The 16,518-nt window shown below is 68.7% G+C and overlaps 1 protein-coding gene across 2 annotated transcripts in view; it reads right to left on the minus strand.

Annotated features, from left to right (window-relative positions):
- Positions 5,295 to 16,518, minus strand: part of MOB2 (MOB kinase activator 2) — a 34,472-nt gene continuing 23,248 nt past the window's right edge. For both annotated transcript variants that reach the window (XM_021082597.1, XM_021082596.1), the window contains exons 2-5: positions 11,512 to 11,672; positions 10,595 to 10,688; positions 6,367 to 6,491; positions 5,295 to 6,192 (exon numbers count right to left, since the gene is read on the minus strand). In XM_021082597.1, the coding sequence (XP_020938256.1) occupies positions 5,885 to 6,192; positions 6,367 to 6,491; positions 10,595 to 10,688; positions 11,512 to 11,672 (688 nt within the window). In that variant the 3' untranslated portion in view covers positions 5,295 to 5,884. The remainder of the gene's footprint in view (positions 6,193 to 6,366; positions 6,492 to 10,594; positions 10,689 to 11,511; positions 11,673 to 16,518) is intronic.

A 16,518-nucleotide genomic window follows, 5' to 3' on the forward strand; every position in this document is an offset into this window, starting at 1 on the left:
CGCCAGTCTCCGTGCGGGCGGGCTGGAGGGCGCCGATGGGGGCCCACCCGGGAGTGGCCCCCCCGAGGGGTGGCCGGCACTGCTTCTGCCCAGTGAAGAGGACAGGCCCCTGTGCAGGGCGCCCGAGTGGGCACCGCAGGCTGGGCCGGGCGGCGAGCAGAGGCCAACTTGGCGCTCTGCTGGGGACGGGGGTGCCGGGGGAGCTTGGCCCCTGCCTCTCTGCTGCCCCCTGACCTCGCCCTGAGGCCACACCTGAGCTGCTTCTTGGAGGATGAACCTTCCTTCCGAGGAGGCGGCAGAGGGGCAGGTGGCCCAGCCCCGGCGGTGACGGGCCGAGGCTGGCAGGCGGCCCCTGGAGACAGCGGGCTGGCAGAGCACTATGGTCCCAGCTGGACCCACCACGCCTGCCAGCCAGGAATGGAGGCACCGGGCCGCTGCCCCTCTGCCGCTGCAGCCCAAGGACAGGTCCACTCCTGAGAGCCCGGGCCACCCAGCCCTATGTCCCGAGGGCAGCTCCGGGGAGTCCACGCACACAGCCTTGAGGATGGACGAGGGGCCCACCCGAGGCCCTGGGAGGCCTCCCCCGGCTTCTCCACCTGCAGGGTGTCAGGGGCGGCCCAGCTGCCCAGCACCCAGCCATCTACGCCACGGCAGTGCTGCGACATTGGGGCTGGGGGCTGTCCGTGGCAGGAGCCAGCCTGCCCGCCGCAGAATGCCTGCACCGCCCTGGTCTCCACACACCCCAGCCCCGCGAGCCCAACTCTTCCCAGGCCTCACCATCCGCCCCGGGGGCCCACCCAGAAGGCACGCTCTTCCTTCCCTGCTGAGCGCCCAGCCGGAAGAGAGTGCCCCGAGCGGGCCTGCGTCCCGGGCTCAGCTATGAGCTCGGGGCTCTGCTGGAACCAGGATGCAGGAGGGTCTGCCTGGAGCCTCTGAGGGAGGCCAGTGCCCAGAAGGCACCTGGGACCGGGCCTGGCGTGCTCCCCGGGCTGCACGGTGTCCCGCTGACCTCAGCTTCAAAGGCAGGTGGAAGGAGGGGAGTTGGCTGCTGCCTTTCGGCCAAGGGGCACGTGATTTTCCGGCTGTGGGGCCCCTGCTGAGCCCCCAGAGCCCCCTGCACGCTTCGCAGGAAGCAGCTGGTACACAGGCCTCTCTTCTCCCACGCGTGACGTCTGCGGTGTGACGTGTCAGCCTGTCGCCCGTGGCTGGAGCCCCAGCAGGAGAGGTCACGGTCTTCCCGGCAGAGCGCCAGCCTGCCGCCTGCCCACCGCAGCCCCTGGGGGCAGGGCCCCTCGCCTGCCGTCCCACTTCCGACACCACGCGCGCTCTTGGCTGGAAGTGACAGACACCGAGAGCAGCCGGGCAACAACTGTCCCCGTTCCATCCACGAACGTGAGCTACAGCCCAGCGCCCCGGGACGGCTGCGTGCCAGACACTCCGCCGCACTCCGCCCTGGGCGCTTAGCCCAGGGCCCTCACACCACTGCTGGGCCTTAGACATTGAACCCAAAGGATCAGCACCTGAGGCCTGAGCTCCTAGGCCACCCGCAGTTCTCCGCCTGGGGCCGGGTCACCGGTGAACAAGGCGACCGTGGTGCGTCCACCCACCTGGCCAGGGACAAGGCGGGGAGGCAGCCTGACCTGTGTCCCCAAGGTGGCTCCGAGTGCCGTCAGGTGGCAGAGCTCGAGCGGGGCGTGCACGTGGGAGGGGACGGCAGCCCAGTCCTCACTCTGCTCTGCCAGGAGCCTGCCCACACGCTCCCGGCGGACTGTGGAGGCCAAGGGCCCACCGCTCCCAGGCTCAGAACTGGGGACTCCTCGTGCTCTGACAGGCCGGCCTGGGCAGGGTGCGGCAACAGCAGGGACCCCGCCCGGGGGTGACCTGCCCCTTGCCTGCCTGCCCTCCCTCGGGCTCAGGCCCCACGGGGCTGTCACTCTGCGCCAACAGCAGGCTGAGCCTCCCGGTGAGACCCCGCACGGGTGGAGGCCCGCAGGGAGCAGAGGGGGGGCGGGCAACAGGGAGGGGAGACGGGCGTGAAGGTCAGGGCGGGGATGCCCACGGAGACACCAGCCCGAGCACTGGCGACTGCCCCACGCTTCCTTGGAGTCAGGCCCCTGGCCCAAGAAACGCCCCCATGCGAGTCCCATGGCCCGCTGCACAGGATGAGCTTCCTGCTGCTGCTCTTCCAAGTTACCAAAAACCTAGCGGCTTAAAAGCACACACGTGCGCGGTCTCGGGAGGAGCTGGGTCTCACTGGCTACCTTCCCGGGCGGGGCTGCGTCGCCGCTGCAGGCGCTGGGGAAGAGCCCTTCCTTGCTCTCGGCCTTGGCTCCCGGCCCCTCCCCCGCCCCGAGCCTGGAGCCCCAGGCTGAGTCCTCGTGCCTCTCTGGCGGCTGTGAGGACCCTTGACTCTGGGCCCAGACCCTCTCTCCGCCTCAGGTTCAGCGGCTGAGCAGCCCTGATTCCACCCGCAGCTCCGCGTGCCCTCTGCTGCGGAAGGAAGCAGGCAGGCAGCTTCGGGCGCCGGGGCGGGCTCCTCGGGGGGCGGCACGCTGCGGTGGGCAGACGGCCCCTGCAAGCGTCACAGCACCTGACACGGAAAACACACCCCTCCTGAGGCCTCCAAACGTCTCAGCAGCGTCCAGTCCAGCCCCAGGTCTCGCCTAAGTCATCTGACTCAGGTCAAAGTGAGACTTGGAACTCGATCCATCCCACAGCACAACAGGCCTGCCCTCCCGCCCTGGACCGCTGCAACCGGAAGTTACCTGCATCCAAACCCGGCAGAGCGGGCGCTGGCTGCCAGTTACAGATGCTGCCACCCGGCCGGGGAGGAGGCAGAACGAGGCGGGCCAGGTCACGGCCCAGCAGGGCAGCCTCCACGAGGCCCGGCCGGGCTGGCGCCTGGGGCCCCGGGCTCGGTCCTCGGGATGCACCCCCCCCACCCCCCGTCGGATCCCTTCCGTTTGAAGAAAGGCAGCCAGTCCCTGGGCGGCGCTGCATCCTGGCTTCCCCGCCCACAGGGCGCGAGTCCACCCGCCTTCGCCGCCTCCCCTCTGCGCAGGCCGCCAGGGTTCCTGATGGAACAAAGCTCTCAAGAGCCGTGGGGGTCCCACGGGGCATCTCCCCTGAGACCCGACGCTCCTCCAGGCCCTTCTGAGGAGACCCTTCCTCTGTCCCCGGCCTGGGCTGCAGCGGCTCAAAGGCACCCGTGGGCGCGGCCCCCCTGACTCGCCCGTCTTGCGGAGCCGTCGGCAGAAGGCCGGCCGGCTCCCCTCGACGCGGCCCTGACAGCGAGCCCCGTGAGGTCAGGCCCTCCGCGGGCCGGCCCGGCCGAGGCCTTCTCGCATCAGCTGCTCCCTCCGCCCGTCCCTCCCGCCCTCCCGGCGCGACGTTTACTGGAAGCAGCGAGAAGCAGCCAGGCTGCGCTTCGGCCCTTTGGCTGGAGGGCTCCTCGGCTAAACTCCCACGTCCTGCCGTCCGTCCGCAGAGCCGCAGGCCGGAATCCAGCTGAGCTGTCCTTGCCTCCAATTTCCAGTGGCGCAGTCTTCCTGCCTCTGAGCCCCGGCCGACGGGGGGGCCCGCGACGTTTCTGTTTCTTTCTCTTTTTTTTTGCTTTTTAGGGCTGAAGCCGCGGCATCTGGAGGTTCCCAGGTTAGGGGTCCCATCGGAGCTGCAGCCGCCGGCCTGCGCCACAGCCACACCAGATCCGAACCGCATCTGCGGAGCGAGGCCGGGCATGGAACCCGCGTCCTCACGGATGCCGGGCCGGTTCGTCACCGCGAACTGCCACCTTCCTGTCTCTACCGCAGATGCTTCCTGACGATGCCACACTCTTCAAGGTGGGTCCGGCCTCCTCCCCGAGCCTGCAGCGGCTGCGCTGTTAACAGCCTCACCTCCGTCACTGACCGGCTGAAGAATGTCCAGGCCCCCAGTCACACTTCACGATGTTTCCAGCCTCTCCCGCTGCCACACCCCAAAGCCAGTTCCACATCTGCAGACACGACAGGGGCACCTGCTCCGGAAACCAAAGCCCGCACGCGCTTCCTGCCGCGTGTACCAAGTCGGCGCGCGCCTACTGGCTTAATTAGGCCAAGACGAGAGCCCTTCCCCACAGTCCTTGAAGCCAGAAGTCCGAAACGGGTCTCGCCGGAACGATGTCAGGAGGTCAGCAGGGCGGGCTTCTTTCCGGAGGCTGCAGAGAGAGGCCCCTTCCCCTCCACTTCCAGCCGCTGAGGCGCCCGCACCCCTCGACCCTGGCCCCTGACCCCACCTCCATCAGGACACAACAGCTGGAAGTGAGTGAACCACACCTGAAGGGCAGGTGAGGGAAGGGCCGTCCCACCAACAGCCCGGCTCGGCTCTGCTCTGCTCTGCCCAGCTCTGCCCTGCCCTGCCGTTTGCTCCCCCCAGGGGTCCTCCCTGGGCCTTGGCACCAGCCCACGGTCAACTTCCATGGGCTTCCTGAGGTCTCTGCTTAAGAGCTCGGTACCTGGAGGGCAGGGACACACCTGGAGAAGGCCCGTGTGGCCTGAGGGCCACAGGTTCAGGAGGCCAGGAGGCAAGGGAGGAGGGCGTGGCAGAGAGGTGGGTGCCCGGGAGGCGCTGTGGCCTCCCAAAGGTCAGCCAGGAGCCCATCCTTCTGGCTAAGCCCCGGGGGGTTGGTGATGTGCCAGGAAAGCAGAGAAGGGGCATCTGCTGGCCACAGCTGTGCTCGGGCAGGTGAGGGGCAGGAGGGCAGGCCATTGAGGACCCGGCAGGGCACAGGCCGGTGGGAGGGTGCATGAGCCCCAGGGAGCTGGGAGACGGGGACCAGGGCTCTGCAGGAGTCCCCTCTTCTCTGCCCCAGGCGGTGCTGTCTGTTCTAAGCCCTGCGATGCCCAGCCCCCTGCAGGCACACGCCCCTCTCCCGAGCTCTCCCTAAGCCTACCCCTGAGGGCCCCTGTGACCAGCAAGCCAGGAAGCCCCCCAGCCGACTCCAGCCCCCAACTCCAGGGTCCCTGCCACCTGCATGGAGAGGGCACAACTCAGGGACAGTGGTCCAGGGCCCCCGGAGACTCATGACACAAAGCACAGCCCCGCCCGCAGCCTTCCGCCCTCTGTGGACGCGTTCCACACCCGGCAGGACCGGCGGCACCTGCCGTTGGCTAGCACAGCATCGGTCAGTGAGGCCTCCAGGCCCCAGGCGTGCGGAGGGGTGGGGGGAGGGAGCAAAGCAGCTGCGGGCCACCGGGGTGTGGCCAGGCCAGCCTCCCCAAGGGTCACTGAGACGCTGAGGACACACAGAGGCGCTGACCTGAGAGAATTCTTTTTATTACACCCGAGCAGGGAAGCGACGTGCTCCTTGTACCCACGGCCGAGGCTCGGCCCAGGCCGGCCGCCCAGGCACCTGGGCCCTGAGCAGCCAGCCCGGACCCCTGCAGGGCAGACCCAGCCGGGGCTGGCGCGCCCGCCCGCCCGCTCAGCCGCCCACAGCCAAGGTCCACCCGAGGCCCTAGAGGAGCGAGAAACCGGGGCGGGATCTCGAACACCAGCCCCACCCGATAAACAAAAGGAAACGAAGTGGAAGCGAGGCCTGCAGCGGCGGCCTGTGCGGGGCAGCCCCGCGGTCGCAGCGCCCGGGAGCGCGCGGGGCCGCAGCACAGACCGGCCCACGGAGGAAACTCAGTCCCGGAAGAGTGTGCCGAGCGACCCCACGGAGTCCGAGCTTCTCGGTGACAGCGGCGCGCAGACGTCCGACGGGAGGGCCGCGCGGGCCCCGGCTCTGTGCCCACTCCTCGGCCGGGCCGGGGGGGCGCCCTCGGACCCCCCCGTCCGAGGGCCCGGCCCGTGCGCGCGCGCCCGGACGCGCGCCACCGTCTCTGCGCTGGTGCCCGCGGCGCGGGGCTCACCTCTCCTTGACGTGGTTCTGTGCGCCCGCGGCCCCGCCGGCCGCGTCCCCGCCGCCCCCGCCGCGGCCCCCGCCGCTGCACAGCACCTCGGTGAGGTCGTCCATGACGGCCGTCTCTTTGGGGTCGAGCAGGTTGAACTCCCGGGCGAAGAGGATGAAGTGGACGTAGAGCGTGTTCAAGTGTCCGTGCAGCTCGAGCGCCAGGGTCTCCTTGAAGTGGGACGAGTAGATGTGCGCCAGCACGTGGAACAGGTACTTGCAGATCTTCTTCACCAGCGACTCGAAGGAGCTGGGGAACTCCCGGCCTGCGGGCCAGGCCCGTCAGCGCCCGCGCCCCCGCGCGCCCGCCCCCCCCCCGCCCGCCCCGCCGCCCCGGGCCCCGCCCCCGCCGCCCCGGGCCCCGCCCCCGAACCCGGCCCCGCCCCCCTGCGACTCCCTGCGGCCCCGCCCCCGCGGGGCTCGGGGGACAGGCCACGCACCGTATTTGGTGGGGAACACGTCCTCGTCGGTCACCAGCTTCTGCACGGAGCTCATGACGAAGTCCACGTACTGGGGGGCCGTGCACTTCACCTTCTTGCCCCGCTCGTCGTACCAGTAGTACTGTCTGTGGGGACAGGGCCCGTGAGCGCCGCCGCCCCGCCGCCCCGCCGCCCCGCCCCGGGCTTCCTCAAGCAACAGCCGCAGCTGCCAGCCACTTATTTTCGGAGGCAGGGACGGTGTGTTCCTAAGGGGACAAACCCGCTTCCCCATGTCTCCCAGAGAGCCGTCTGTGCCCTGCCAGCCTGGCCACCGCCCTCGGGAGTCTCCCTGCCGCCGCCACCACTGGAAGCCAGCCTCCCCGGGTGGGGTGCGGGGCCTGTACGCAGGAACCTGCCCCACCCAGGGGGCGGGCGGTCCTCAGGGCAGAGTGGGCCAGTGTCTGGGGACACGGAGGCCCTGGCTTTTCTTCTCGCTGCGCCTGAGCCACGAGGTTCAGGTAAACACAACAAGCCACCCTTCAGCAGAGCAAACACGAGCATCTGGTGGGCGCTCGGCAGCCCCCACCCCGCCCCGCCCACTCCCCAGCCCCCGGGCCTCTTCCCAGCCGAAGGCCCCTCTGTCAGTGAGCGAGGGAGTGACCAGAGCACCTCCTCTGAGGCCGGGGGACGCAGGGCCGTCACACGGGCTTCCGTCTGCCTCCCTCTAGCAGGAACCAGGACCAGCACCCTAAGCTCATTTGTACCCCAGGCAGGACACAAGACAAGGAGAGCGGCCCTACACAAATGGGCAGGCCACCAGGCAAAGGCCAACCCTAGCGCAGGAGGACACGGCCCCGCCTGCCAGGTGGCACCAGGCCCCAGCCCACCCACTTGAAGGTGGGAGGTGAGAGGGCGACAGAAAAAGATGCAGGAGAAGGCAGATTACACCTGCGATGCCACCTCGGCAGTGCCCCACTCTGCCCCCAGGCTGCCCCTGGGCACTGCTGGCCCCACAGCGAGGCTGGGCTGCATGCAGAGCCCCACCCACGTGCCCCACAAGGCCTGGAGCCGCTCAGACAAAAGCCCCAAGCACCTGCCGAGCTCCCTGCTGGCCCCTAGGAAGCAGAGACCCAGCAAGGGCCCGGTGCCCTCCCCAGCACAGGGTGGCCCTCCTTCTGGCCCAGACACGGCACGGACGTGGCAGGCCCCCTGAGCACGCGCTTCGTGGGAGATGAATGGATCCCGGGCCCAGGCAGGGGCCAGACACCCGCCCCAGCAATTCCCCAGCCCTGCCCATAAGGGAGGCACGTGGCCACAGGTGCCAGGGTCAGAAAAAACCAGCACAGTAGAAACCCAGAGACGTCTCCATGACGTCAGGCCTTTCGCTTGTGAGTTTTCATTCTACTTTTGAATTGCAGCAAGGTGAGGCTGCCCCGCCTGCGTGCAGTCTTAAGTACTTCAGCCCAAGTGGAGGCCCCGGCACAGCACGTGCTGCCCTCCCAGCTGCAGCCTCCGCCCTGGCCCCGGGCGTGCTGGGCGGTCCCCAGCACACTAGTGACGTGTCCTCAGGATCGCACGTTCTCCTGTCTCCAGGGTGGATGCCCAGGAGTGGGGCCACGGCAGGGGTGCTCGTTCTCGGAGAACCCCCACGCCCTCTCAGGCTCTCCCAGCGCTGGGGTGAGAGCAGCGTCCTAACCGCGTCTGAGTCCCCGCCCCACCTGCTCTGGGTGGGGAGCCCGGTGGCCTCTTCGGTGACCCGCCCACGTCCCCTGCCCCGTCCCAGCCGGAGGCTCCAGCGGACGAGGTCTCAGAGCTTTGGCACGTTTCAGTCCTAGCCCCTCTCCCACATGTCCTGCGTCTGCAGTTTGTCTTTCCTCTCTCTCTTGTCGCCTTTGAGGGCCGCACCCATGGCATATGGAGGTGCCCAGGCTAGGGGTTTAATTGGAGCTACAGCCGTCGGCCTACGCCAGAGCCACAGCCACAAGGGATCCGAGCCGCATCTGCAACCTACACCACAGCTCATGGCAACACTGGATCCTTAACCCACTGAGCGAGGCCAGGGATCGAACCCTCGACCTCATGGATGCTGGTAGGGTTCTTAACCCACTGAGCCACAGCAGGAGCTCTTGTCTTTCTCGGAGCGAAAGGCCGAGGTTTTGATCGAGTCGTTTACTGGCTCCTCTTCAGCAGGGGCTGTGCCCGTGTTGGGCCAAGAGCCCGCCCCCGCCTAACGCGGGGTCACGGGAGTTCCTCCTGCGTTTTCTCTCAGTGTCGCAGGTGTTACACCTGGATTTAGAATCCACTTCGTGTTAATCCTGGCAGAAGGCGTGAGGTTTAGGTCAAGGCTTGTTTTCTTGTGCTGGGGGTTGCGGGGGGGACGACTGGGTGTTTTTCCGACAGGTCAGTTGAGAAGGCTGCCCTGCCGCCACTCGGCGTCTTGCACACCCTGGTCCAGGGTCCGGGGGCTGCGCCTGTGGCTCCACCTTTGGACTCCCCTCCGCCCACCCGTCTGGGGCGCTTCCTTCACCAAGCCCAGCCGTCGTGATGACCAGTTTGAGGACTGGACGCTGGGCTGCGGGCTCTCCCAACATTGCTGTTCTTTCTCGGAATCGCTGTGGCTGCTCCGGGGACCCTGTCTGTCCACGCAGCCTTCGGTCCGCGTGCGTCCATCTCCAAGAACTGCCGGGGCCTGACCTGACCCGCACGGACGAAGCCGCGCCCAGGGGTGCCTGCTCTCCCGAACGAGAGGGGCGGCGCAGCGCACCTCCGCCCCCGCGCAGTCCGCGCCTCCTCCAACGCCCCGCCCTCCGTCTGAACCCCGCAGCAGACCTGCCGCCTGTCCTTATCCCTCCCGCGCTCTCTTCACCTGAGAAACGTGCCCACTTTGCCGTCACGCCTTTTTTTTTTTTCCTAGGGCCGCACCCGCAGCACATGGAGGTTCCCAGACGAGGGGTCGAATCAGCGCTGCAGCTACCAGCCTACACCACAGCCACAGCAACGCCGGATCCAAGCCACATCTGTGACCTACACCACAGCTCACAGCCATGCTGGATCCTTGACCCCCTGAGCGAGGCCAGGGATTGAACCCGCATCCTCATGGATCCTAGTCGGGCTTGTTTCTGCAGAGCCATAAAGGGAACTCCGAGCTTCCACTCCTTGACCTCAAGCAGTTCCTAGGAAGGCGTTTACATGCGTGGCAATTCATACACATCTAAAAAAGCCCTACAGAGTAGGTTACGGATGAGGCGAATACACAGCAGACGTCTCAGGACCCCCCAAGATCGATCTGGCAGAGCCCATGTCTAGACATGTCTGGCGGACTCTGACCCCTGAGCCCTCTCAGGAAGCCCCCTCTCCAGCACACGGGTACTCGAAGGGCACGCGGGAGCAGAGCTGCGGGGGAGCCCCCAGGTGCGCGGCAGGGAGGCGTCCACCCGGCCCTACAGCACTGCCCTCGCCACTGCCAGCTTCTGCGGCCACACCTGCTCTACGGAGGCCACTCGGCCACACGATGTCCTCCCGCCCCCGGCTCACCTCAGGCCTGAGCCCAGCACTGCCCACCCAACACTGCCACACCCTGGGCCAGGCCAGGCTGTGGCCAGCTGGGGACACATGTGACACCTGGCACGACCCTGGAGGCTCTCGCTGGGCAAGCAAGGAGCAGAGAACGGGCTGTTGTCTGCACGTGCTCCCTGCGACCCAGCCCTGAGCCGTGGCCATCAGGGCCCCGGGCGGAGGATCCGGCGGTCCCGCCCCGCCAGCCAGTGTCTCCTGTTGCTGCTGCGGCTCAGGCTGGTGCAGGGGCGGCCCCTCCACACACATGGCCCTTGAGAGCCGTGGTGAAAAGGGATGCCCGCTTACGCAGGAAGCGAATGCGCCCACGCTTCCAGGAGAGGGCGAAGCACCCCAGGCCTTGGTGAAAGACCCCTGGGCCGCCCCACAGACCAGCCACGGGCAAAGGCCCTTCCAGGCAGAGCGAGAGCCTCCACGCGGGGACAAGGAGCCCTGGCAGAGAAGCACCTGCAGCTGCACACTCCCCGCCGTCCCGGGAAACCCAGCAGGTGTGTCCTGCGGAAATGGCCCTGACCCCAGGAGCGCAGCCTGTCAGCCTGGCCCCAGGGAGACCCTGGGGATGGGAGCCCCGGGGGCAGCCTGCAGAGGAAGGCCGGGCCCTGCTGGGGGCCGTGCACAGGACGGTGAGGGGCTCTGAGAAGGCGGGGCGCAGTGGCGGGGCCGCGGGGGCACTCACGTGTTGCAGACGGCCATGGTCTGGCAGGCCTCTCCTGTGCAGAATTCTGAGATGGTGCTATACTGGAGGTTGACGTGGTGGAAAAACGTCGTGGCTGGAAGGGAAGAGGGAGGCCAGGCATGAAAACCACGTCATGGACTCAGACGGCACGGCATGGCCCTGGGTGGCGCCGAGCAGGGCAGAGTGCTGAGGCTGTCCACGTGGCGTCCCCGCCAGGAGGGAGGGCTGGGCAGCACCATCCGGCCCCGGCCCAGGAACTCACACCCCGCCAGCGGTCACTAGCTGACCAGGGACCCCCGCCTCAGCATCCAGGTGGCAGTGCCAGCCCTGCGGCAGAGCCTACTGCTGCTCAGAGGGGCTGGCTCCTTGCCCTCCGTGTGGCATATCCTGTGAGTCCCAAGCCCTGTGCCTGTCCAGGGGGAGGGGGGAGTGTGTCTGTGTCTGTGTGTGTGTCTGTGTGTGTCAATGAGTGTGCGTGTTTGTAAGTGTGTGTGTGTCAATGTGTGTGTCTGTGTGCGCCAATGTGTGTGTCTGGGTGTACGTGTGTGTGTGTCAATGAGTGTGTCTGGGTGTGCCAATGAGCGTGGGTGCCAATGAGGGTGTGTGCGTGTGTGCCAATGAGTGTGTCTGAGAGTGTGTGTGTGCGCGCGCGTCATTGAGCATGTGTGTGTGCGTCCACCCCCCGCCCACGGGCCATGGCCTTCCTGTGACCCCGGCACTGCAGGCCTCACGGCCAGGCTCCCCTCCCACAGGCTCCGCCGGGCACTGGGTCCCACCCCCAGGGACCCCCTGAACACCCCGCGTGTGCGGCACCCCACGTGCCCTGCACGGCCGGCCGCCCTGCGCCTCAGCTTCCCGCCTCCCGGGGCCGCCCGCCCGCCCGCCCGCCTGCCCGCCTGCCCGCCGCCCGTGCGCACTGTTGCTGGCCAGCCACTCGTTGAGGTCGATCTCCCGGGGCAGCACCACCAGCTCCTTGAAGCCGAAGTCGGTGATCCTGGACTTGGTGTACTCCGGCTCCAGGTACACCTTCTTCTCCTCGGCGGCGGGCTTCTTCCCGTTGGGCTTGGCTTTAGACTTCCTGCGGGGAGAAGGCAGCGCGGGGTCGCGGGGGGCCGGGGGCCGCGGGGAGGAAGCTGCCCCCCTGTGCCCGGGGCAGGCGGGGCGCACCCGGCCCACGCTAGCCGGCTCGGCCCCCACGGGTGACCCCATGGCCTCGCAGCCACTGTGGCCCCCGCCTGGGGCCGGGCGCCCGCCCTACGACCGGCCGGGGACACGGGATGATCGCCACCCACCAGGCCCCCGACGCCCGGGCGCACCCGCCCCAGGCTGCGGCCTCGCGAGCTGCTGGCTCAGCCCGTGCCACCGGCCCTGCCTGCTCTCCCCTAAGGGCAGCGTGCAGGCTCCGGGCAGGGGCAACAGTGGGTGCGAGCAGACGTTCTAAGACTGGACGAAACGGCCACTTTTCACTAACGGTTTTCTTAGGAAAACAGGTCTCTTCCACGAAAGCGGCGCTGTCACGTCACACGGAACGGGCCCGCCGTGGCCACGTGCACACGAATGAACGTTTTCCGTGACTTCGAAGACCGCGACGACGTCAGCAGTTAAACCCGAGACGCCCCCCGGCTGCCCCCGGCCGCCCCCGGCCGGAGCGTGGCCACGGTGCCGCGGCCCAGAGCCTGCGGCTGGACGCCGGGCCAGGCGGGCTTTGATGCCAGTCCCCGGGGCCCGGGCCGGAGCCTGAGCTGGGTGAACGGGGCGGCCCGAGGGCGGGGGCGGGGGCCGGCGGGCCTCCCTCCTCCCACCCTGCAGGGACCCTGCCACCTCTGCGGGCTGAAGACTGGGTTCTGGGGGGCTGGGGTGGCGAGGCACCGAAGGAAACCCCCTAAACCGCACGCGTTAGTCTCGTGCTTCTTCCACCTGAGCGACGCAATTCTTGGTGGGAAAGACGTCGACGTTCAGAAAACAAGCAGCCAGTCACCACCGCCGTGAGCCTTACTGCCCAGAAAGGCCGCCTGCGCCGGAAACGCCCCAGGACGGCTCGTCTGCGAGGCCCCTCCTCCTCAGGACGGGGGTGACCACGGGCAGGCCCGCAGGCCCAGGGCGCACGAGGTCCGTAGCGCCGGCGGGACAGACCCGCCACGGCCCCTGGTGTCCGCTGCTGCCCCGGCCGCCTGGGCGAAAACACCCCGCGGGCCTCGCACGGGGCGCGAACTGGCCGCTGCCGCCCTCCGTCCTGAGACGGCTGTGCGTCCCCGTCCCCGCAGCCCCGCGGACGCCCGCGCGCGCGCGTCGCCTGGGGACGAGAGGTCTGCAGCTCCTGACCTTGTCCTTTTTCTCCTTCTGTTTTGAAAAGTCGCTCGTGGTTTGTTTAGGAGGAACAGGAAGGAAAAATGCTCCCTGAGCGCCAGGGAAGTGTTTTCCCTGCAGCTTCTCACAGCAGATCTTGGCCTTAAAAGGGAATGTGTTCTCGGCCTCGGGGGCAGCGCCGGGAGCGGCCAGGGCCGGGCAGGGGCCACAACATCCCGGGCCAGCCCGGGCGGCTGGGGCAGGTGTGGATACCGCACGTGCACGTGCGCACACACACGCAGCACAGTGAGCATTTCAGGGGTCCCCACGGCAGGTGGCGTAGGGCTGCTCACTGGGGACAAGTGTGGACACGAGCCTTCGGGGGCCCTGCGGCGTCCCCAGAGAGCACAGACCGCCGCTGGAGAGGGGCAGGGGTTGCTGCAGCCCCCCCCACCAGGCCTCTTCCCGACCCCGGGTCTGTGCCGAGCTGCATGCCACCCGCCAGAGAGCCTGCACGTGTCTGGAAGGTCCCCGTGTCCCCAGCCCCAGGAACAAAGGCCTGGCCCACAGGAGGCACCCAACCCCAAGCCAACCTTGGCGCTAGTCACCCCGCAGACTCTATCCACTGGACAGACCCCCAGCTGTGCGCCCAGCCCAGGCTGACCACCCCCGCCCCCCGTGCTCCAAGCGTGCAGCCGCCTGTGCCCTGGCCCCAGGCACACCCAGGCCAGCCCAGCATCCAGGGGAGGGATGGAGGGGCGGGGGCCTGGGCTCCGACCACCCCCTCGCTCCCCTTCACAGGCTCGGCTGCCAGGAGGGCACCTTCACACAAGCGACTGTGGGCAGAGCAGCAGCAGCCTGGCCGTCATCCCGGGCATCGGGGGGGCTGACACACAGGCCTGCTCACTGAGAGCGGGGCGCCTCGGCCCGCCTTCCACTTCCAGGGGAGACGGTGAGCCTACGGCCAAGGGTGCCCTCTGTCTGTGGCTCCTCCGCCAGCCAGCTGGTCCTGACCTGTCTGCACTGTCACCTGTCTCCACTGTTGCCATGTCTCCATGGCGCACCCACCGAGCAGACGGCGGGCACTGGCCGGGAGGTGGCAGGGCGGGGACAAGCCTGACCAGGGCCTGTCTGGGGATGCGACGGGTGGCGGGTGGCCCCGCAGCCCGCCCTCCCCCAGCAGGACAGGCGCCTCAATAGGACGCTTGGCCCCTGCGGGCACAGGTGACCCTGGCCCAGCCCCTTCCTGTGTGGCTGGCAGCAGCCAACCTGGCACTTGAGAAAATAAATACACAGAATTGACACCTGTGCCGTGTCGCGACGCACAGGCAGAACAGGGCTCTGCAGTCACAGGCGGGCCCCGTCCACCCCAGGCCCATGGCCGTCCCCTCCCACGGGCGCCCCAATGGGTGTGACGGGATGACAGCGGATGCCTTGGCTGCGGGCGGGCAGGTCGGCTGCCCTGATGGGGCCGGAGGGGGAGGCCAGGCCTCAGCCCAGCGGAGGGCCTGGAAGGAAGGCCGCACCTGCCCTGTGAGCAAAGGCCTAGAATCCAGACAGGCCGGCGGCCGGCGCCTCACTCGACGCCCCAGGCTGCATCCGCCTGGCGGACACAGGACGTCTGCGAGAGGCCTGGCCTCCTGGAAACACCCTGCAACGGTCTCCCCTGGGAACGCCCACCCGGCTGCCCCTCAGCGTCCCCTGCTCCTGATGCCTTTACTGTGGCGAGGGTCCCCACGCCCCAGGAACGGGCCCAGCCGGGTCCCTCTGCCGACACGCCTGGCCCGGTGCGTTGCTGTCCACACAACCTCAGTGTCGCTCCGCTCAGCCCCCACGACTGTCGGGTGTGACCCCAGCATCAACACACGCCCCAGCAGCCACCCTGCCAAGAGACCCTGCAGTGCCCACAGAACAGGCCCGGGAGGCACCATGGGGATTGCCTGCTTCATCAGCTCCACAAGCACCCGGGCCCAAGGAAGGCAGACATGCCCAGGGGGCAGCCACCTGCCACGAGGGGCGGGTGGGCAGCAGCCGAGGGAACTCAATGACTGTCAGACGCCAAGGCCGCGGCTCGGCTCATCGTTTCCATCACAAGGCTGGTCACCTGGCCCAGGCCCGCTGCCCACCACCCACAGGCCCCCGTGGTCCCCAGGCACGGACGCCCCCAGGGCACTGCAAGGATGCCCTGGCTCATGTGGACCTGCTCTCGGAGTGGCATCCAGGTTTTAAAAACAAATGACTCCTCCAGGCACAATGGGTGCTGGGCTGGGGGCTGGAGGGCCCCAGGCACAGGGCTGGTGGTGGGGGGAAGCATTGCAGCCGCAGGCAGCGCTGGGCCCGACTTCAAGAAAGGTGGGCGGAGGCAGCCCCCCTCCTCACCAGGAGGGGCACCTGGGGGGCATTGGGGGTGTGGGGGCCATGGGGACCCTGAAGGAGGGCGGGCAAGGTGTGCAGGTGGGGCTGCTTGGAGGCGCCTCGGGAAGGAGAGGGCGAAAGTCGGGATGGGGGAGCAGGGTCCCCGGGCTCCTGCAGATGTGTGCACATGGCCCCAAAATAAAACACGGGTGCCGGGCAGGCCCCACAGGACGTGCCCTGGGAGGGCTCCCTGCCATGGGTGGTCACGGGGAGGGACGCCTGCCCTCCCGAGTCCGCAGCCTGAGCCTCCGGGCTGGTGAAACGCGAGGCCTTGCCGCCCCCAAACCCCAAGTTCCGCCCCGCGGGCTGGGGTGGGGCCTGAAAACCGAGGCCCCGCCCGACCCCAGCCACGTGCTCAGGGGTCTTAACGCAGCCGCCGCCCGGAGCAGAGACTGGGAGGTCGAGAGCTGGGGAGACCCCCACGGGACCCCTGCCGACCCCGCAGGCTGCGCGGTGGAGACAGCTCCCCTTCCCGGGTTAAGGGCCTGGTATCAGTGCCCCCAACAAAGCCTGCCCTCCGGAGCCTGTGGCCTCTACAGGATTAAGGGGCCCTCGGGCAGACGAGCGAGGCTGCAGATCTGCTCGCCCCGCCGTCCATGCACGGGCGCCGCCCCGCCGGGACTTGCAGCCTCAGCTTCGTCACGCCACCCTGCTCGGGGCGCTCGGCCCCTCTGACCTCCCCTTGCCAGCTGAGACGGCCGCTCCGCTAACACCTACCCGGCGCCACCCTCGCCGCCACCCCCCAGGGGACGGCCTCGGCCCCTCCCCCAGAGCGCGGCCGGGACCTGCACGATCCTCCTGTCTTGGGGGGGCCGTTTCCTCGGTCCCTGCTCAGCACGTGTGCACACAGGTGGGCCCAGGGCCCCGCACGGCGTGGGGCCGGCACCGTTCCTGGCAGAACCAGACCTGGAGGAGCGCCCGGCCAGCGCGCCCTGCCCTCCAAGCCCGGCTCCTGAACGTGGCAGGGCAGCTGGGCTGTGAGTCCCCTGAGTCCCGCTGTGGGGCAGGGGACAGCCCCCCAGGGAGAGGAAACCCAGGGGGCCAGAGATGTGGGCCAGAGAACCGTCATGGTCCATGAGGCGCCGGCCCGCCTCAGCCGCTGGCCGGGGCCGCCGAGCTGGGTTGTGGTTAAAGACAGAAGGAGAAGAGCCAGACAGGCCCTCCCGGAGGAGCTGAGATGACCGCACAGACGGGAACCGGGTCAGCGCAGCTGCGCCTCGTCC

The sequence above is a fragment of the Sus scrofa genome, chromosome 2 (assembly GCF_000003025.6).
Source record: "Sus scrofa isolate TJ Tabasco breed Duroc chromosome 2, Sscrofa11.1, whole genome shotgun sequence".
Classification (NCBI taxonomy): domain Eukaryota; kingdom Metazoa; phylum Chordata; class Mammalia; order Artiodactyla; family Suidae; genus Sus; species Sus scrofa.